This window comes from Podarcis bocagei (assembly GCF_964188305.1).
Source record: "Podarcis bocagei genome assembly, chromosome: 12".
NCBI lineage: Eukaryota > Metazoa > Chordata > Lepidosauria > Squamata > Lacertidae > Podarcis > Podarcis bocagei.
Genome location: NC_138137.1, coordinates 40,334,003 through 40,356,466, shown reverse-complemented (window position 1 = coordinate 40,356,466; position 22,464 = coordinate 40,334,003). Strand labels below are relative to the sequence as shown.

At 42.4% G+C, this 22,464-nt stretch overlaps 1 protein-coding gene across 2 annotated transcripts in view; it reads right to left on the bottom strand.

The window, feature by feature from the left end:
- The window catches only part of MYO3A (myosin IIIA), a 100,688-nt gene that overhangs the window by 4,265 nt on the left and 73,959 nt on the right, over positions 1–22,464 (bottom strand). For both annotated transcript variants that reach the window (XM_081163134.1, XM_081163135.1), the window contains 9 exons: positions 21,724–21,929; positions 19,953–20,064; positions 18,778–18,940; positions 17,378–17,464; positions 16,813–16,936; positions 14,060–15,476; positions 13,510–13,648; positions 3,948–4,057; positions 2,416–2,456 (listed from right to left, as the gene is read on the bottom strand). In XM_081163134.1, the coding sequence (XP_081019260.1) occupies positions 2,416–2,456; positions 3,948–4,057; positions 13,510–13,648; positions 14,060–15,476; positions 16,813–16,936; positions 17,378–17,464; positions 18,778–18,940; positions 19,953–20,064; positions 21,724–21,929 (2,399 nt within the window). The remainder of the gene's footprint in view (positions 1–2,415; positions 2,457–3,947; positions 4,058–13,509; positions 13,649–14,059; positions 15,477–16,812; positions 16,937–17,377; positions 17,465–18,777; positions 18,941–19,952; positions 20,065–21,723; positions 21,930–22,464) is intronic.

Sequence of the window (22,464 nt, the reverse complement as noted above, 5' to 3'; positions counted from 1 at the left end):
ACACTCCATAAATTATATAGTGCCTAAAAAATGTAGTCCTTGAGTTCCAGACAGATGCAATGGGAATCCTCAGAATTCTGAATAAAAAATTGCTCCCCCAAGTCTTACTGCAGGATAGAAAAGCAAAACACTGGTCATTTAAAACACCCACTGCTGTTGCCAGAGATGGGGTCTTTTGGAAGGTATACAGAAAATCTGCGCTGGGTGTACTTCAGCGCTGTACCAGGACTGAAAGGCTCTACAATTATTGGGCAATTTTCCGCAATGCTACTCTTACTGATATAATTAGGGCTGTATTAGAACTCCCTTTATAAGCCCCTATTTCTAAGGATTTATGCATTTAACACCAAAATGCACTCCACTTTGCAATTTCGTAGGCAAGGCTTCTGCTAAGCCAAGGCTGCAAGGCATTGAAATTCAGCATTTTGTGGTATCAGTGAAAATGTGACATTATCAGAGGCAAGTCAGGCTCAGAAATGAATGAATGCCTTAGGCTGATCAATAAGGAGCACAGAGATAATCACCATCTATATGTTTAACTGTTTCAGCACAGGGCCGGAGAGCGCTTATAAAATAAAAGGATTCGATTCATGTACAGCACCTCCTGCCACAATCCATGCCACTGATTTTTATTTTATTTTCTGTAAATTATTGGTAGATCTTGGTGGACGGTACTGGAGACCACAGCAAAGTGAAAGGCGTGCTGGTGTTTGCACAGTTAGAGGAACCCTTCAACTGGCTGCAAGAGGGTGATGAGGGCTTTAGTCAGTCTGACGGCAAAGAGACCACACTACATGTTACATACCCCACAACATATCTCCAATGAAAATAAGGATGCCCTAAGGAAAAGTGGAAGTGGGTGGCGCTGTGGTCTAAACCACAGCGCCTTGGGCTTGCTGATCGGAAGGTCGGCATTTCGAATCCCCACAATGGGATGAGCTCCCGTTGCTCGGTCCCTGCTCCTGCCAACCTAGCTGTTCAAAAGCACATCAAAGTGCAAGTAGATAAATAGGTACCACTCCAGTGGGAAGGTAAACGGCGTTTCTGTGCACTGCTCTGGTTCGCCAGAAGCAGCTTAGTCATACTGGCCACATGACCCGGAAGCTGTACGCTGGCTCTCTCAGCCAATAAAGCGAGATGAGGACTGCAACCCAGAGTCATCTGCGACTGGACCTAATGGTCAGGGGTCCCTTTACCTTTACCTTAAGGAAAAGTGGGGTGTTCTGGGATCAAATCAGAAACCAGGACGGCTTCTGTAAAACTGGGTCTGTCCCTGGAAAAGAATATTAAAAAGCCCTCTTGGATGAAGCCAAAGGTCTGTCTACTTGAACATCTTGTTCTCATAGTGGGAAGCTTGTAAGCAGGACATGACTGCAAGAATAGATTGTGATTCTCAGCAACAGGTATTCAGAGGCATACAACCTCCAACACTGCTAAACACTGGAGTTTCCTGACAGGAATCCCTAACGTAACATGCTTCTTCAAAGGCAGCCATGAGGAGTATGGCTGATGGCAGTGGGGCGAGGAGGCAAAGACCCAATGTTCCCCCCTGTGCCTTCGTTGTGGGTCAAATCCCCTGCCCCCTCAAATGCTGTTAGCCTTAGAGGAGAAAATGTAACATGTATAAAGATTGTAAATGAAAATATGGACATTTAAGGATCATCAATATTTTTGTTTGTTAAGCATTTTCTTTGATTTTTTTTAAAAAACTAACCTAATTTACAGCTAGGTGTGTGATGCCACAGTGAAACTGTGATTTAATTTTATTTATTTTAAACACTGATAGGCCTCGTTTGAGCGTCAAAACACTCTCAAGGGGGCGGATGTTCCATAGAATATATTAACATTGGTAACAGCAACATCAAAAGAACCCCCCCACCTCAAAACTGTGATAACCACTAATGGAATCAGCCATGGCACTGAGAAACATTCACTGGCACTGAGAAACATTCACATGGCACTGAGAAACATTCAGTAAAATACTAAACTCCATTAAATATTACAGCTAAAACCAATTCAATTCAGAAACCCAATAAAAATTATTTAAGCAAACGCAACAGAGAACAAATGAGTCGTTTAGGCTTTCCCAAAGGCCTGCACCTTGGCCATGACTAGATTATGCTTGTCTATCCTTATCCCCCACAATTTATTTTTATTTTTTAAAAAAATTGGTTTCCTGTTCACGTGTTTCACAGTCTCCCTGGGGCAAGTAGATGGGATGCATAAATAAACCAATGTTCAGAATTCAGTAACAAATTTTGTCCTAATCAAAAGGCAAGAATTCGACCCTGCAAATGTTTGTCTTCAGCAATGATCACATAACAACATTCCTTTCCTTAAATATCAATTAACAATTCCCCCTAGTTGTCACACCAACATACAATTGTGCCTTTCTGAAGCAACAAGAAAAGCTACCTGTTTTTTCTTGGTTTCCGCTTTTCATCCTGGACTGATTTCTGAAAACACAAATTTTGGAGTGGTTATAACTATGATCATATAGTCTGTACAAATGTTAATTTATGGTCCTTTTCTGTGACCCAAAGATGTGCATCATGATCTCATCCCCTTCCCTCTGCCACCCACTCCTTCTCCTCCTTCAGGTTACAGACTCTTCCATGCCACTCCTGAAACTTGAGGGAGTTCTCTGTGATTTCATTTTTTAAAAAAACTGATTTAAGATTCACAGATGGATTGACCTAACCCTCCAGCCCAACCACACTGTCTATATTTCAGAGATGTCACAATTTTTTTTGTAAGCCACACTAACTGCTATGGTGAAATACTGAAGCATGCAAACGCAGTGGCATTTGAGAAGATGTACCTGGTGAAACATCAATTCTTGGACAATTGTAATGTCCTCTTATCCTCAAAAGCTTTTAAACCATCGTCATTATTACTTTTATGCAATATATTTCTTAACCACTGTATGCTGAAGAGTCTGGCTTTGGATGCCATGTTAAGCCATATCATTGGCTTAGCTCAGTGCGGGGTAGAGGCAAAATGATTTGGGAGGAGTGAAGCAGCTGTGATGTCTTGTCCAGGAGCAGCATGCTAAGCCATGGTTTGGGCTTAACGTGACACACAAACCATGCCATTGTAACAGACATGGAGCATGTCCACCTCCCTCCCTCCCTCCCTCCCTCCCTCCCTCCCTCAATGCCTATTATGTCACAGGATATGATGCCACAGGATACATCACTGTGCCTTTCATCTCATGCCCTTGGCTTACATCATTGTCTCCCAGTGGTGTGGAGGAGAAACAAACAGGGCAAGGACGTCACAGCATCATGCATTTATCATCACAGATGGGTGAAAAAGAGGGAGCAAAGATACGTGAAACAGTGGCTGCTCCAGAACATCTAGTTCCACCCTTGTTTTGCTCTCCTCTTCTTCCAATTCCTCTGCTGTACTTTTGAGCACCAGCAACAGCGGCAGCCTGACTAAGCAAATGTATTCTGTCACCTGCTGCTAAGTAGGTCAATAGTATGCATGCGCCTCTAGCAAGTGGGCTTAATTGCTCTTAAGAGGAACCTACAAAACAGCTTTTTCCATTTCCTTCTGACATATCTGATCACCGTCCCCCCTCCCCTTTCCTCTTTTAAGCAGCAGAAGGGTCAGATTTGGAAAGCTGTGGCAGATAGTTGACCTCAGTCCTCCCCTTTTGCGATTACCTTTCACTTTGAGAAAATAAGCTGCAGCACTACGATGCTGCCTTGGTGCAGATGCTCAGAAACAATGGGATTCCAAAATGTGGAATTGCAATGAACATTCTGGTTTCGGGGTACATATCTAAGCCTTTGAAGGCCTGAGTTTTGAGGATTGACCTTGGAAGAACATACATCACACCAACATTCAACTCACCAATATTAGTCTTGAATTAGAGCTGCTCATTCAACTACAAGCTAAAGGGGCAGATTTTAGCCATATCGTTTGACAGTAATGCTTACATGTATGAGAGTGTAATATGTCGAGTCTTCGGGGTTGTTTAGTGTCTTCGGTTTCTGGGGCCTCCTTGGGCTCCTTTGCACAGAGTGAGCATCCTCTGATTTGGAAGCAACTGCAAGAGAGGAAAATACCTTTATTTTACACAAGAGAAATGTGGGCAGGATTCCTGCATTGAAGGGGTTTGGACTAGATGATCCTCAGGGTCCCTTCCAAATCTACAGTCCTACGATTCTATGAAATACTTTGAGATACATCAAGCCCTTTAAAGAATGGCAGTGCATATTTCCAAGATCTGCTAACACCATCAAAACCTACAGAAAATGGCTGTCTCATATCATTGTTTCCCATGGCTGCTATTACGACATTAAAAAGAATTAAAAAGATGGCACAGGTGGAAAATTCTTATATGTTCTTATATTGCTTCTGGAGCAAACTCAGTCATGTGCACACGCTGCAACAACTATCTCAGCTTATGTTTAGGGGTTCTACATGTTCAGCAAATCCACAAATAACCCGTGACTTGACTTATGCCCTCAAGACAAACAGGGACAGAAGCTTTTGTAAACTGGAAGCAGCTAGCCAGACACCTCAAGGTTAGGAAAGGGTAAGAAATTGGTCTGTGTTTTAATGTGACCTTACTTAATTCACTCTTCCTGAAACGGTACACAAACCAAAACACAGCTATCCTTCAGAATTCTCTGAATTTGCTGATACACTTCTTCAACCCCAAAGTACAACATTTAGAGTGTGTATTCAGAAGGCACTCTTGCCTTGAGAGAGCATTTTCTCCCTCTCTTTAATACAGTGGTTTAAAAAGTTAATAAAGCAGAAAACTGAATTAATGCATATTTAAAAATCTGATGAGTTTCCAAAAAAAAAAAAAAAAGGTGGTGTGCATTCGCATTTATAGCTCTTGACATTATAATATCTCAGTGCAAAGGAGTAAGACCTGGACACTGTTCCTTTCCAATCAGCTACAGCCATACACTCCAATTTCCACTCATATACTTCAAGCAGTTTTCAATAGCTGGTAACCTCCCAGACTGCTATTCTGCCTGGTCTTGCCCAATCTAAGCCTCTCAGAGACTGCTATTTAGCTTTTCATTTACACCTGGAAATATACATTCAGATCTGAAAAGGAAATATTACAGAGTTTAGCATTTATTTATAATTGCAAAGATAAACCTAATTCTTTTAGAGGTGGCAAGCCTGTGTCTGGGACATGTCACTTCAGGCCACAGGTGTTGGTATTTACACCGGAACAATCTCCAAGACATCTATACACATAGGAAAGCAGCATGTCAGGGACAAGGCTCAGCTCACGGATTGCTCTTTGGTGTCTAGTTTGTTTTATGCAGAGGGGATGTTCTTCTTCTATGGAGGATCACACATTCATGTGACACCTCCCTCCACATCCGCAGACTGAACTGGTATTGCCCAAACAGAGTCTTATCACCTAGGAACATAAGAGGCAGGCTGGATAATGGCAAAGGCCCAACGAATCACGTCCTCTTCTTACAGTGGCCAAACAGATCTCTTTGGGAAGTGTGCAAGCAGGATGTGAGTGTCTCTCTGATTATCCATCTTGTCATTCTCATCTGTGCATTTTGGGACACTGGAGTTGTGCTCCCCCCCCCAAAAAAGTGTTTTTCTCGGGGAGGAAATCGCTCGAGATCACAACAACCATAATGGCTGCCGTTCTCTCGCAATAAAAAACAGGGTGTCCTGGTTTTCCAGGGGCACCTATGGGGTATGCCATCGCTATACCCTGTGGGAGAAAATGTTTAACTGTGCACTGTGTAAGCAAATACTTTTATTTGTTTTCCGTCATTCAGCTTTATGGCATGACCCTGAGTTTTAGCATTAATGTATAAGAGAGGGACAGAAACCTCCAATGACTAGGATACAGTTACAAGACCTTCAAGCAGAGACACATTTAGGGGAGCGCAACAGGTTTGACCGCACTGGGTGTGGCGTCTTGGGTGTGTGTGTGTGCAACTATGATGTAGAATGGAAGGCAAGAGGTGGTTGTGGTGGTGCCAAAATTTAGCATTGCAAAGGGCGCCGCTGAAATTTCAGACCCAAAGGTCCTCTGCTTCTTTAATGTTGCAATATTGGGTTGTAGTCAGCTATGTTCTACTCAAAGTAGACCCACTGAAATTCATGGACCTAAGGTAGTCATGTCCATTAATTTCAACGGCTCTGCTGTGAGCATAACTAGTGTTGGACCCAATCTTCAGTCTGGATTGTGCCTGGGACAATCGTCCCCTTTGCCCAACTGAAGTTACACCATCTTAATGCGACATGCTCATATGAATGGCACCCAAGCTCTTTGCTGCGTTCACCTTGGTTTGACCTATATGGATAGGAAAAGGAAGTATTTTCTCTCTTATGCTTCACAGAAGCTTTCATCCCTGGTGGTAAGGAAAATGCTATTCACCCACCACCATAATACCATTTTAATTAAGAAAGTGGCACAAGCATTTATAATCAAAATGATCAGCAATACATCAGTGTAAGCACTAGCAAAATTAGCTGTATAACTTTTTCTTTGTTATGTGTGATAAATGCAGCCTTGGAAAGGTCACTGATATATTGGAGGACCAGAAGGAATAATGTTAATTTACAATGTAGTTGAGTAATGATTACATTTATTGTTCTAGCTTCTTATCTGGAATGCAGACGGTGCCTAATTTAATGAATGGACAATTATCTCTTAACATTTTGCCTTTTGAAGAACAATGGCGCTTTTCTAAACCAAGGTGTAGTCAATTTACCTTAGACAATGAAATTTCAATGCAATTAATTAATTTTACTACACTGAAAGCAAATATGAGCCAGAGTCTTTAATTTAAAGTAGATAGTCAGTGCTAGATTAGAATCTCACTTAAAACTCTTTCATTGGGACACACACACACACACACACACACACTTGTGCTGTTGCAGTGTAATGACTAAGGCCACATTCAGATATCACAACAAATCATGGTTAGTAGCAATGGGAATATGCTGTAGTGAGTCCCAGGGCCCACATCCTCAAATTTTCCTTTCCATCTCCTTTGTACCTGGGAGGTGAAAATGTGAAGGTTCTCTTAATCTTTGGAATCAAACCACCATTTCCCATTTCATATATTATGGAAAACCACAGGCAGTTAACAAACTGGAATATCAAATAATGGTTTGAGATCCTGGCTTGTTAACTACATTTGTTTAAGCCACGGTTCCCTGTATTCAGACGAAACAGGAAACTGTGTTTTGTTCCAAACCATGAATGGAAGTTTCAGACACCAGGGTCTAAACTGATTATGGTGACCTAGGAAAATTATGAGAGTTAATATTATGTTAATACTCGTCATACCAATTCCATGTGCTGATAAATGTGCCCCTGTGCAGCCAAGCACAGGACAACAATGCTCCGAAACCTCCTCTTCCTTAAAGTGGCTATTTAAAAACATTAAATTCTCAGCCATAACACATCAACTTGTTTCCCTGCTACCCTTTCACCTTGGGTGGCCAACAAAAATAATCTACAGGAAATATAGCTAAAATCAAAAGTTAACACAATAGCCATCGTGGGTTGTCAAAGATGAGTAATGTGCTCCTATTCATAGCTAGAGGCAGACAAGCATTCCTGTTTGGCATACAAAGTACTATTTTTGGATTCACATATCACAGCTGTAAGATGCCACACAGAACAAGTGAAGTTGAAGGAAACATGTACAATTATCACTTGAACTATTACAGTAATTATGGAAATTGAAATGCCAACTGATTTAAAGGAAAACAAAAGATTAGCAGTTGTTGCCGTTTGCTGATTAATGCCTTTATCAGAAACGGGTTCCACAAGGATGCTATTCAGCAGGAAATATTCTTGAAGAAAGTATTTGCTTTCTAAAGGGTAGGAAAGAAGATGTGTTGGTTTTAATTCATACTCCACTTAGAGGCAGGTCTTTGTCTCTGATAGATGGACTAGCTGAAAAAGCAAAATCATTGCTGTGGGGAGCAAATATTTTTATTTTATTAATGAAGAAAAGGTCAGGATACCCATTTTATTTATTGTATAATCAATGTTTCTAGTTATCACCTAACATATTACTTCATCCCCCCCATTACAGTATATTTTTAAAAATCCATAATAGATCATAATCTCTATATTACAGGACACTAATAATGAAAAAAGAATGTATTGCTATTATTTTTAAAAAAATATAAACTGCCCACCACTGGTTAAGAGGAATAAATATGGTTAAGAGGAATAAATCCATTTAGCATGGTCAAACTTTCTTAAACTAATATGTGCGGGCAAATAAAAAGGTTTTATTTTAACCTTGCATTGAGAAGACAACAATGCCAGCATCAGGCATGCTTCCATCAGGAGGCCACTACAAAGAAGGCCCTCTCTTCTGTACATACATATATAATGTACTAAAGAAGGGACATGGAAATACAACTGTGCAATGAAATAAGAGCTCAAATTTGTGACTTTTTGGAACTGTTATAATGCACACTATATTGTTTAGACAGAACAAAAAAGGAGACTGGTATCGTTTCTCCACTTGTACAGTTGACCCCATCCTAGATGATCAGTTGGAATACACAGCTTGTGCTGGAACTACTGTAAAAGGTAAAGGTAAAAGACCCCCGGGTGGTTAAGTCCAGTCAAAGGCAACTATGGGGTGCAGTGCTCATCTTGCTTTCAGGCCAAGGGAGCTGGCGTTTGTCCACAAGCTGCTTTCTGTGTCATGTGGCCAACATGACTAAACCGCTACTGGCACATGGAAGACCATGATGAATGCCAGAGCACACGGAAATGCCACTTACCTTCCTATTTATCTACTTGCACTTTGATGTGCTTTTGAACTGCTAGGTTGGCAGGAGCTGGGACAGAGCAACAGAGGCTCACTCTGTCACGGGGATTCGAACCGCCAACCTTCCGATCGGCAAGCCCAAGAGGCTCAGTGGTTTAGACCACAGCGCCACCCGCATCCCACACTACCTGCATGTTTCCTGGTTGTGTTCAGGGACATGTAGAAAACACTCCAGAACAGCTGCTTACTTTTGGGTTGAGTATAGGACTAACCCCAAGCTAATGGCACTCAGTACTGCTTAAGAACATAGCTATGTAGCATTTATTTGTGGGGTGGTGGTGGAGGCTGGGGCTGATGCACTCATGACACGCACTGGATGCCTACAGTCCACTTCAATCTCTCCACTTATTCAAACAACCAAAGGGAGCAACTGTGAGCCCAGCATGCATTCTGCCACCTTCACAGCCAGATTTTCAGGGCTGATGACAGAGAAATCTAAGATAAAGGTGCTTTCATTTTTTTAAAAAAAAATCCAATAGTTTATGAGGGTTTTCACATCATTACAATAGAACAATGGATTTCGTTAGTCTCCCTCCCCTACCCCAGCTTCCCCCTTCTTCCAAACCTTGTCCCCACCCTCACTTTTTAGCTGCAATAACATTTCCTATTTGTGCATTTAAATGACGATTATGGGAAGGCGCCCTGCCGATGTCTTCAGGAATTCTGAAACAGGTAGTTGGGTAGCTAAGCTAGTTAGGTCTTGTTTTTCCAGCTTCTCAACAAGTCTCTGCTGTTACCTGGGAGGCAGAATGGAACTCTGGCTGCCCCCAGTTGTCAGGCCTTAAAGGATGGGCTCAAGTCACTTCCAGGTGAGCTGTTTATTGAGCATTCATCCTGATTTCCTTGGAGCGCAATTAGACAACCCTGACTAGTCAATGGCAATTCATTCGGAGTTGGATATGGGAAGGTTAGAGGCCGCCAGGGCTTTTTTCCAGCCATAATTCATTGGAACTTCTCGGCAGCGGCGCCCGCCCTGTGGCGTGCCCTCCCATCAGATGTCAAGGAAATTAAGAACTACACAACTTTTAGAAGACATCTGAAGGCAGCCCTGTATCGGGAAGTTTTTAACCTCTGACGTTTTATTATGCTGTTATATTCTGCTGGAAGCCACCCAGAGTGGCTGGGGAAACCCAGCCAGATGGGTGGGGTATGAACAATAAAATTTATTACAAGGTGTGACTGGAAAGTTCGATGAATGGTCACAGAAATCAGATAGCGAGAAATATTTGAACATGCAATCGGCATCGGAAACCCACGAAATGCTCACAAATGTGTATGGAGATGAAGCTGTAACTCGAAAGACAGTGTATGAGTGGTTTAAGTGTTTCTGTGAAGGGTGGCAAACCATTGAAGCCTGAACCACCCTCAGCCTGGCAGACCATCGACGAGCAGAATGGCAGCAAATGTCAACAGTGTTGGTGAGTTATTGATGTGGGATCGCCATTTCTCCATTCAAATGGTGGCGGAAGAATTGCATATTCCGTGTGAAATCGTTACTAATGTTACTGAGTTGTCCCACCCTCCATATTCTCCCGATCTGGCCCCACCAGATTTCCTTCTTTTTCCAAAACTGAAATCTGCACTGAAATGGCACTGATTTTCCAACATTTCACATGTCCGAGCTGCTGTGACGAAGGAACTGAAAGCAGTACGAAAGAGGACTTCTCCAGAAGTTTCCAACAGTTCCATGAACGTTGTCAACGGTGTATTGTATCAGAGGGGGCCTACTTTGAAAGCCTGTAAGGTATGTATGTTTGAATATTTCTCGCTGTCCGACTTCTGTGACCATTCACCGAACTTTCCGGTCACACCTTGTGTTATTATTATCTCAGTCCCAGCACCTCTCAGGTGGGTTCCATTTCCATTATAAGAAAACAAGGGAGGTGGGAGGTGTTTATAGTGAGTTCTAGCGCCTCTGGATGCTGCTGTATCAAAGCAAGCTTTATCTCACACTTTACAGTGCACCTTTTTCCTGCTCTTGTCCTTATCGCCCAAAGCCAGACCTTTTAAGGACACACAAGGGCTCCAAATCAAATGAGCAACCTGGATGTGTCAAGGTGTGATTGAATCCCATCCCAACATAATGACAAGTTTGCCCTCAAGGCCATAGCTCAGTGCTGGAGCACCTGCTTTGCATGCAGAAGGTCCCAGGGTCAATCTCTGGCATCTCCAGGTAAGGACTAGGAATTCCCCCTGCCTGAAATCCTAGAGAATTGCTGAAAGTCAGGGGAGACTAGATGGTCCTTTGGTCTGGCTACCAGTATAAGGCAGTTTTGGATGTTCCTATGAAGTGCTCACAGAGGACTTCATTACCCCTTTCTCCCACAAAGGCATGCACTGAATGCATTTGTTTTAACCCACCACACCAAAAATGGGCCAATTAAACTTCTTTCAGAACATCAATGCCTTTCCAAAGGGCAACAGAACGTGAGACATAATGCCTATGATTTTGTGCCTCTGGGGCTCCTATACTGTTTTTGCCAATAATTGAATGCTTGAAAGGTGCTATTATTGCTCCCGATTCCACTCCAAAAAGCAATTAAACCATGCCTTTGCTGGGCAAAGAAAAGCAATGAAAGACAACTTTAAAAAATATATATATTTAAAAAGATACCATTGCTTTTGATATCAGGCTTCTCAATCAAATTATTGCTGAAAAGATGACTAACTACCCCGCAGGTACATAAAGAAAATGAAAAAGTAGCATTTTAGGAGGTTAAAAATGCAAAAAAAGAGCCTCATTTAAAACAATATTTTTAAAAGGGCATCTAGACCTTTTTTTAAAAAGCAAATTGCTCACAAGAGCATTTATTCAGTGAAGGCCATATTGTCCCTGAGTCCAATCAAATTGCTGCTCAGTTCAGAAACATTTGTTCCATTATTATTTATATGCAGTTTTGAAAGGATAAGGAGAAGAATTTTCATTTGCTATATTGTGGGTAAGAAAAGAAAGTATGAGGTAAGGGATGGGTAAATAATACATTCAATGCATATTACGAAAAAAGTTAAATTTTGTGTGTAGCAGAATTTTTTTTTTGGTATTATAATAGACTTAGATTTCATGAACATGCATTATGAACTGGGTATCAAAAAATGCTATCCAAAGGCTACTTGGACCAAAATATTCACCTTTAAGTAGCTTTAATCTAAGGCTGGAAAGCAGACAGGCAATTTAATTTGGTTTAGTACCTGCTCAATGGTTCAATCCTACGCATGCGATTCTCACTGAGTTCAGTAGGACTTGCTGTCTAATTCAGCCTTTCCCAGACTGGTTTTGGACCACAACTCTCACCACCAAGTTTTCAAGGTATTAAACACCTTGAGTCCCTTCTTTCCTTTTCTGCCATGTGTGAACGGACAGGAGAGGAAAGGCAGTTTTAGCTATGCATTCTCTTATCCCTTTCTCATGTGTGTTCTGTGAAAAGTGGCATTTGCTACTTTTCCAAAATATTATTTTGAACATTTAATCCATATTAGCTGGGAATGATTACTCATGCTGTCAGGCCTCACTTTAAATTTAATCCTAGAATTCGGATTAAAGCTTAAAGTCATCGGCAAATAGAGTATGATGAAGGTGAAAGGTCCTGCCAAAATAACGAAGAGAAGCTTTTGATTCACTTTTTGCTCTCATGGGTTTCAGAAACAAAGAGTAATTAAGATAACCAAAATGCAAACTTCAATTTCCATCGGCACTGGATCTTTTCATTATGCAAAGGCATTGCTAAGTGGCAGCAAAACTGTACACGTATTTGTTCCTCACCATAGCTTGGTCCACATGTAATGCGGACCATAGGATAACTGGAAACAGAGGAGCCTCTTTGGGCCTGAGCAAACGGAGAGACTCTCACCCTCCCCACTTCCTTTTCATTTCCTTCTGCACACTGAGGCCAGAAGGAAGACTTCTGTCAAGTTTTGCTGCACTTTCAGACAATTTGAGCTTACTCTCATGTACGAACCAATGCAGACTTTGGTCTGATGCTAAACAAATCAACTTCCATCCATGAATTATGAAGCTGGGTTGTATGTAATGCTAAGCTAAGAAAGTCTGAAAATGGAACTGAACTAGGCAGACTAAACTGCTCCTGGCTATGCAGAAGGAGAGGGCAGGTGAATTGCACATGTCTGACACCTTGGAGAGCCATAGGTAAAAGTAAAGGGACCCCTGACCATTAGGTCCAGTCGCGGACAACTCTGGGGATGGGGCGCTTATCTCACTATATTGGCCAAGGGAGCCGGCGTACAGCTTCCGGGTCATGTGGCCAGAATGACTAAGCCGCTTCTGGTGAACCAGAGCAGCACATGGAAACGCCGTTTACCTTCCCACCGGAGCGGTACCTATTTATCTACTTGCACTTTGAAATGCTTTCGAACTGCTAGGTGGGCAGAAGCAGGAACTGAGGAACAGGAGCTTACCCCGTCATGGGGATTCGAACCACTGACCTTCTGATCGGCAAGTCCTAGGCTCTGTGGTTTAACCCACAGCGCCACCTGCGTCCCATGGAGAGCCATACATGTAATCTAAAGCCAGGCATAGGGAACCTGTGGCCCTCCAGAATTTCTTGGAGACGCATCAGGAATGAAGAGAGTTGTAGGGCTACAGGTTCCCCCTCCCTGTAGTTGCAGAGTATATTCCATTGAGTCAGATTAATATTGCCTTTCAATGCTGAGAGTGATTGTTTATTTATTTATTTTTTACCAGGCTGGCACACACGAGGAGAGAGGTGGCCGTTTGTTTGCTTGTCTTTGGAGAGCATCACAGGCCTCAGCTGATGGGACAGAATCATTTCGTTCAGCTTCTGCTGCAGCACCAAATAGTCTTCCGATAATTTTGATATCTAAGAAATAAAAACACCAAGCTTTAATGCAAATCAATGCTGGGCAATGGGAGCAGGAGAAGCAATGATGGAGAGAGAGAGAGAGAGAATTTTGCTTTTGTAGATAGGTATCTTGACAACCTCAACAACCCTTACTGCTGAACTCATACTATTTTCAAAGGCATTACTATTGTTATTAGCAAGCATATTTTTTAAATTCAGAACAGGAGCTGATTTCACCAACCCTTAAATACACCTCTGGATGTGGGAGGATATAGAAAATCTACATTACAAAGGTAAAAATCTCATTCATTGCTCTACCCACTTTTTCCTCTGGCCCTACCTGCCACTGGCATGTGGCCCTCAGAAGGCTGCCCAGAATGGAATATAACCCCCAGATTGGGAAAAGTTCCCCAGCTCTAATCTCCTCACCTGCCTGGAAAATGCCGCCAGATCAGACTTGTCCTTCTCTGGGCCATCTTCCGGAAGATCATTTGATCCCTCAGCCTCAGCGCTGGATCTCTGCCTCGCTATTGTTGCATTGGGACCGGGATTTTGACTGCTCCCTCCACCATTCCCCTCATGGTGTGCTCTCTCTTGGTTCCCACCCGGCAATTTCCCTTCTTTCCTGAGCTGTCCTCGCCTTCGGTATCCTCGATAATTACTCTGAATGACTAAGGCTGCCTTCTCTTTGTCTCCTGAGGTTTGCTTGCTGGCTTCAATATGTTTCTGAGAGCCTCTCGCAGAGCTTTTCCTTACACTTGCTTTATTTTCAAAGGGAGGCGGCTGGCTGTGTTTCAAAGAACCTCTTTCCAGGTGACTGCCATGGGGAACAATGGGCCTTTGCACCTCTGAGCCCCTTCTTCCATGCAGAGTTGGCTGGCTCGATTCACTTGCCTTTCTGATAGATGCTTTCTTAGGCAAGCCGTCGGAAATGGCCTTTTTCTCACCTTCCTCCGGGAGCTTTTGTTTCACAGAAGACTGCCGTTTCCTGGGAAGTACTTCTTCCTTCTCCTCTGGTGCCTTCAGATCTAAGTCAGAGATGCTCTGAGTCACAACAGAAGCTGCACCTTTTTGGTCGACACCAGCTTCTGCTTCTTGCGCTGGTTTGAGGTTCTGCTCTGAAGGCGGTTCTGGCCCTGCCACGTTCTTGCCGCCCTGCTCCTTGAACATCTTCCGTTCTCTGTAACCGCGGTAACTACTCTGAAGGATGACAGCAGCCTCCTCTTCACTTCGGGGAGGAGACTTGTTGTGTCCAACAGTTGTGTTACTCTCAATCTCTGTAATTTGTACATCTTCTTCAGTCTGAGGTGGTGACTTGGGCACAGCAGCTGCACTGACGTGGACCTCTGGGGGTGAGGTCTGCCCCTTATCTGTACTTCCCAGTTTCTTACACTGCTCATCCTTAAACTTCTTCCGTTCTCTGTAACCCCTGTAGTTACTCTGGAGGATAACAGCTGCCTCCTCTTCTGTGTGAGGCAGTGGCTTGAGCTCAACAGTTGCGTTGACCTCAGCCTCTACAGGAGAGCTTTGCATTTCATCTGCATCTCCCATTTTCTTACAATGGTCCATACCAGCTTCGGCTTCTGGTGCTGGTTTGAGGTTCTCCTCTTGAGATGGTTCCTGCCCGGCCACATTCTTGAAGCCCTGCTCCTTCACCTTCTTCCTTTCTCTGTAACCACGGTAGCTGCTCTGAAGGATGACAGCGGCCTCCTCTTCACTTCTGGGAGGAGACTTGTTGTGTCCAATGGTCATGTTACTCTCGATCTCTGTAATTTGTACATCTTCTTCTTCCTTTTTACTTGGGGTAGCTGCCCTTTCAGCCTGTTCCTTCCTAAGAAGTGACTCCCTGACAGAAACATATTATATTTAGGAGATATTGTGACCCTGATACAATATGTATGCATTAAAAGGTTAATATGATATGTGCAATTTTAAAAATGAGAACAATATAACAACAACAACAACAACAACAATAATAATTTATTATTTATACCCCGCCCATCTGGCTGAGTTTCCCCAGCCACTCTGGGCGGCTTCCAATTGAGTGTTAAACACAATATAGCAATACAGAAAATGTTGGGGGTCCTTTTTTGTTGTTGCTTACAAGAAGAAAGAGCGTTGGGGGGGGGGAAACAATGAAGAATACCCCCTACTCAAAGTAAAAAGGTAAAGGGACCCCGACCGTTAGGTCCAGTCACGAACGACTCTGGGGTTGTGGCGCTCATCAAAAAACCAGCCATTTCAGATTGTTTAAAAGATAGTTGGCATCATTCACAAAGAGGTTTCCCAGCCCTGCCCTAGTACACACATTTCCGTATACATTACTTGACTGGAGAACTGAACCTCAAAATTTGGAGAGGTACAAATTTCAAAGGATAAACTAAGTTTTGGTCCACCTATCAGTTCAAAAAACATGTCTTAAGTAAGTTCCCTTTTTGATGTGAACTGAAACCATTCCCCCTTCCTCCCTACCACAAACTGTGGTTACTCCTTCCCCCTGGAGATACAGATGGCATTTCCACCACCAAGCAAAAACTTTTTTTTTAATTCTTCCAGGATTTGGGGGTAAATAAATTATTGCGGCTTAATGCCTTTGATTTTTTTTTTTGTTCTACTGTGTTTTGTCAATTGTTTTAAATTAATGCATATGTTATGTATGCAACTGACCTCCCTGAGATCAGGGAATCTGCTCCTGAATCTGTTTTGCTCCTGAATCTGTTTTAAAGAATAGAAACATTTGTTTCAGTTAATTGTACCCTAGTTTGAGTGTTAGGTAAGGAGATTACTCAACAATATTTTCTTGTTCATGCTTCCCTCCGCCACCGACTGTGTTGAGCTCTCAATATCTGGCTGAAAGGCCTTTTCTTGTTTTAAAGCAAATGGAGCCAGGAATCCAATATTCAGACTTAGAGCTACCAGACCTTTTACAAATCAGATGTGGATAAAATGTTAGCAGTCAAATATCATTTATTTGCATCCAGTGTTTTTAATGGAAATCACATGCCCTTCTTTGATACGTCTACTGAAAACAAAACACAATATAATGAGATATATCTCACCTTGTCTGCACGGAAGAATGCAGTTCATCATGGTCTAGGATATATTGCTACTTTCTGACTATATTTTATTGCAGAAGGAGACGGAATTTAACAGAACAATCACAACGAGAAAGCAAACAGTACCTTTTCCTTTTGAAGCTCCTTCGCTCCCTGTATCCCCTGTAATGACTCTGAATTGTCGTTGCTGCTTTAGAATTTGCTTCCTTTTCTTCCTTAATTTTCCTCCTGATTAAATATCCTCTTGCAGCTGATGTAAATTACAAGAGGAACATAACTCAATAATTTGTTTATTCATTTGAGCTATTCATATACTACAGCCTCCCCCAACCTGCTGCTCTCCAGATGTTGTTGGACTACACCTCCCATCAGCCCAAGCTAGCATGGCCAAAGGCCAGGGATGATGGGAGTTGTAGTCCAAAACACCTAGAAGGCACCACGTTGAGCACTCAAAACAACTCTTAGACCCTCCAAATACCCATATCTTGCTTTGGAGGGGAGATATTCATGCAAAATAAACACACAACACTGGTAACATCTCTTTTTGGATAATTTAATCATTTGCTGTGATCTTTATATAAGGCATTCTGCAGCTACGGTAGATACTGTCATGTATATTTACTCTAAGCTGTTTTTATTTTTATTTTTCGAAACCAACAAGAATTATTTACAAATTATAAAAAATACTTGCCAGCCTGTAGCTTGGTAATGCACATTTCGATTTTGTATGCTGCCTTTGTATTTGAATACTGCTTGCGAGTAACATATCCCCGGTAAGCTAAAGAGAGATAGTGGAAGCTTTTTTAAGCAGACGCAATTATTTTCACTGAACTACTGATGCATGCTCAGAGTAGAAACAGAGAAGAAATACATTCGGAACCAGTTATATAGATGAGATGTTACGCAGATTCCAAGATCATGATAAGAAAGCACATTTGGATCAATATAAACACAGTTTTCTATACTCAAAATCAGCCTTCCCCCAAATTGGTACCCTCTAGAAATTGTTGGACAACAACTCTCACCAACCGTGGCCACTGTACATACTAGCTGGGGCTGATGAGAGCACCAGGTTGAGGAAGGGTGCTCCAAGTTCAGGATCACACTATTAGTATTACTCTCTTGACACAAAAGCCCATTCAGTTTTAATAGGGAGCAAATCTTAAGTGTGGTGAATGGATCAAAGTTCCACCCATCACATTAAAAGCGTGAAAGCATTAACCATCAAAAGGGCAGATTCTCCATACGTTGTGATAGAAGTTCCGCTTGTCGTTAACACAATAAAATCATAAGAACCACCTACTGGATCAGACCAGAGCCCCATCTAGGCCCGCAGCCTGCTCTCACAGTGGCAAACCCAGTGCCTGTAGAAAATAGGTCCCAATACTGATCCTTGAGGAACTCCACTTTCTATTTCACTCCATTCAGAGAACTGTCCATTTATTCCTACTCTGTGCTTGCTGCAACTTAACCAATTCCTGATCCTCTAGGACATCACCCCCTTTTCCTTGACTGCTAAGCTTACTCAGAAGTCTTTGGTGAAGTACTTTGTCAAAAGCTTTTTCTAAGTCCAGGTACGCGATGTACTTGCCTTGTCTAATTCAATGAAATTTTCAGATGGTCTTACGCTTAGATTGTTCCTGTTCTTAAAATAACATGTCATTCTTTAAATGGGGCCTGCCATTATATGCCATTAAAAATACAATTTTCTGGAAAATAGTCCACGCGGAGTGGGAACACAACTCGGGGTGTGTGTGTGTGTGTGTGTGTGTGTGTGTACCCATTAACCCCACCCCAGCTACAACTGAACCTTCACCAGATATTCCCCAGGCCACCAGTTCAAGGTGCTGTGAGCTTGACTCTTGACATCACCATGCAATATATATATAAAATTATATATGTTAAAATATAAAATTTGCCACTCAAGATGACTAACAACAGCATAAAGGTAACAAAACAAGATAAAATATTATCCAACAACCAGTCAACCGCAACAAAAAGAGCACCTGCTGTTTTACACCGAATTTCTTATTTCACATCTATATGAACAAATACTTGCACATAATTATGTTTGTTACATTGAACCATTACCTGCTTGTATTTTAATTGCACTTTCTTCCCTTTTCTCCTTTATCTTTTTGTATCTCTTTGAACCAAGCCACCCTCTGACATACGCTTGAATCAAAACAATCCTGTTAATGGTCTCCTTTCGCATTAAGTTCAGCTGCTCTACATGATAGTATTTGAGAAATACCTGTAGGAGGTAAAAAGAGAAGAAAGAACTACATAGAAGGCTGACGACTCCTTCCATACATAAATGGCACCCCCAGTGTTGGACTCTCCAGAGTTTAAAATAAGCAGTTGTAGATCTGCCTTAATAATGGCTGTTTGTTCTTGAGGAATATATTTCTCTATCACTCTGCCAATCCTGGACTCCTTAGAACAGGGGAACTACTGACAAACACAATAACTTTTAATTCCAAGCTGGGTGAAATGCATGTGAACTTGCATACCGTATCATAACAAAACATAATGTACTTATCCAACACACTTTCCCTCTCCTTGGATCTGACTGTAGTGGCGGAGCAGGCAGAGAATATGGGCCGGTCTCCTTTAGGAAGGCATTTAGCTGCACCCAGTTATACAGGTGGAGCTGAGATCAAAGGAACTGGGCTCAGTTACTGCTTCAGCTCCAACATGATGTGTGACTTTAGACTGGACAACTTTTAGTTTATCTACCTTTTACTCACCCACCTGCCCAAAGAAAAGAATGAGAATGTAAGGTGATGTTTTATGAAGTGCAATGCACACATGATTGATAAGAGCAATATATCTCGTGTTAGTGAATTTGTAATCCTCAGCAAGAGACTGGATGCCACACCTTAACAGGCCCCAGTGGAATTTATTTATTTCATAAAATGTATATACTGCTTTTTTTTAAAAAAAGCCCCAAAACGGAATTACGAGGGATCTGTCTTCATCTTTCCTGTCTTCTCTGCAGCCCATAAGATTACAGTAGGGAAAGACTTACCGTACCCAATGTACAGTAGGTGGTACACTGGGTAGTTTTGTGGGTAGGGCATAGAAGGATCTGTGAGATGGACAAGGAGCTTTTGGAACCATGTTGCCCTTAGATCCCTGGCCACAGCAAGATGTAGCCTCATTCCAACTTGTATTAGCAGAGGCAACTCTTTTCAAATCCATCAGTATAGTCATTTATACCATTTATTTCAACGGGGGCTGCATCTAATGAACAAAGATACTACCTTAGTTTTCCCAAGTATCCAGTTATCAAGCTGGGCTTTTTCCAAGATGGCAGCACAAGTTTCAGGGCTTACAGGGGGTTTGTCACTTGATTTGTAACAAAGGAGATAGTATCTAAGACAGAGAGAGAGAAACCCAAATCCTTTAGTATTGCATTTGCAAAAGACATTCCGCGCCAATCAGTTAACTTTTATTTCATTCATACAAACTGTGAACTTGCATGCATAACAGTTCACATCTGAACTGATCAGCACATTCAGAAAAACCATGCAGTACAGCCCCCAGTACGGTGCCATGTTAACATATCAGTGGCGAATGGCAAGTCTGAATGGTCCCCAACATAAAAACGAAAGACGTGTATATACCAGATATCAAATATACCATCAAATATAAACAACAAATCTTCTTCCTGACAAACACAAGTTTTGCACAGGAAGCGGGTTTTCTGAATGGGCGAGCATTCTGTCATATGTTTCCCCAGCTGCCTTCTGATGCGGTGCAGGCTGAGAGCAAGCGTTTTTCTGAATATATAGATTGGGCTCCACTCCAATTTACAATGCTCCCAACTTGCTTCTGAGTCAAATGACTCTTTAGAGCTAACCTTCACCACTCGCACACACAATAGATTAGCACAGGAGTCAGCAACCTTTTTCAGCCGGTGCACCGTCCCTCAGACCATGTGGTAGGCCGGACTATTTTTTTTGGGGGGGGGAATGTACGAATTCCTATGCCCCACAAATAACCCAGAGATGCATTTTAAATAAAAGCACACGTTCTACTCATGTAAAAACACACCGATTCCCATACCGTCCATGGGCCGGATTGAGAAGGCGATTGGGCCGCATCCGGCCCACAGGCCTTAAGGTTGCCTACCCCTGGAATAGCATAACTGTTCTTCAGTGTATTGTTGGTTGGTTGTATTTGTTGTTTTCACTGTTCCTAATTTATTGTGAAGGAATTGTTTAAGCTGAATATTATTGTATCCGGAAAGCTGCTTCTTTGTAGACAGAACTACAGCACCGGGTGTTTAATCTGTGCGGTATTCCTGAATCAAAATGCAATGCCTGTTCTCCAAGACTTTTCACCCCCACTTTTTCAGAAGCTTTCCCAGCATCAAGGGATGATTTACACATGCTTGTCAATGCTGGTTGACTTTAACGGCAAGCGATGATTTGCATGTGTGAACAGATAGCTGGAGGGAAGCGGGTGGCGCTGTGGGTTAAACCACACAGCCTAGGACTTGCCGATCAGAAGGTCGGCGGTTCAAATCGACGGGATGAGCTCCCATTGCTCAGTCCCTGTTCCTGTCCACCTAGCAGTTCGAAAGCACGTCAAAGTGCAAGTAGATAAATAGGTACCGCTCCAGTGGGAAGGTAAACCGCGTTTCCATGCGCTGCTCTGGTTCACCAGAAGTGGCTTAGTCATGCGGGCCACATGACCCGGAAGCTGTACGCTGGCTTCCCAGGCCAGTAGAGTGAGATGAGCACTGCAACCCCTGAGTCGGCCACGACTGGACTTAATGGTCAGGGGTCCCTTTACCTTTACCTTTCTACAGATAGCTGGAGATATAATATTGCAGACAAAACGTCTGTATTACCTTGCATCACTGAAAGGGCAAGACTTTTCAGTGGTGACATTTCCCACCTTTAACTGGCAGTTGGCCCATGTGCAGCAATCCAGTGTAGAAAAGCCTGAGTGAACCAGAATCTGGTTTGGTACTAAAATGTCATTTCTGGACACAGTCTACCAAAACAACATTTGTAAAGGACTTACCGCTCTATGAAGTTAGCAAAGAGAATACGGTGAGAATAACCCTGTCTCCTGATCCGTGCCGTTTCCAGAATTCCTGTGTAGCGCAGCTGTACCAATACCTTTTCTCTGTCATATTTGTTTGCCTGTCGATCATTGTTCGGCTTAATGCAGCGCACAAAGTGAGGTTGGCCAACCACCATTTTAGATAACAAATCCATGAGCGAATACTGAAAAGGAAATACGGGGAGAAGCCTTTGGAAGCCATTCCATACAGTGCCTTTCTTGTGAGTGCTCAAAAGCTTTGCAAAACTTGTATTCTTTGAAAGCTGTTTGAATTTTCCTTGCACCAGATTAAGAAGATTATGGGCCTGCCCACGTTTTATGTAGGCAATTATACAGTACACTGTATTTGCGATACCCCTGTAATGCATCTGGTATAACACGCGTGCAGAGAATTCACCTATAGTAGGAACTAGTACAGTTGCACCGTTCCCATGCTGAAAACACCTATATCCTATCGCAGGCACATAATTTCACAATTTATTACTGCCCTAAACTGTACTTTTATGGCAAATTCTAGACTCCAAAAGCAAGGTTTGCTGCCCTAGTGGTTGAAGGTGTGGGATATACATTTATTAAATTTATTAAATAAATAATACTTTTTCACATAGGTTGCATATGCGCTTTTGATTGTTCCAAAGAAACTGTGTACATTCATTGTCTTGACTTTTCCAACAGGTAAGTTGGAAGTTGGGGTTGCTT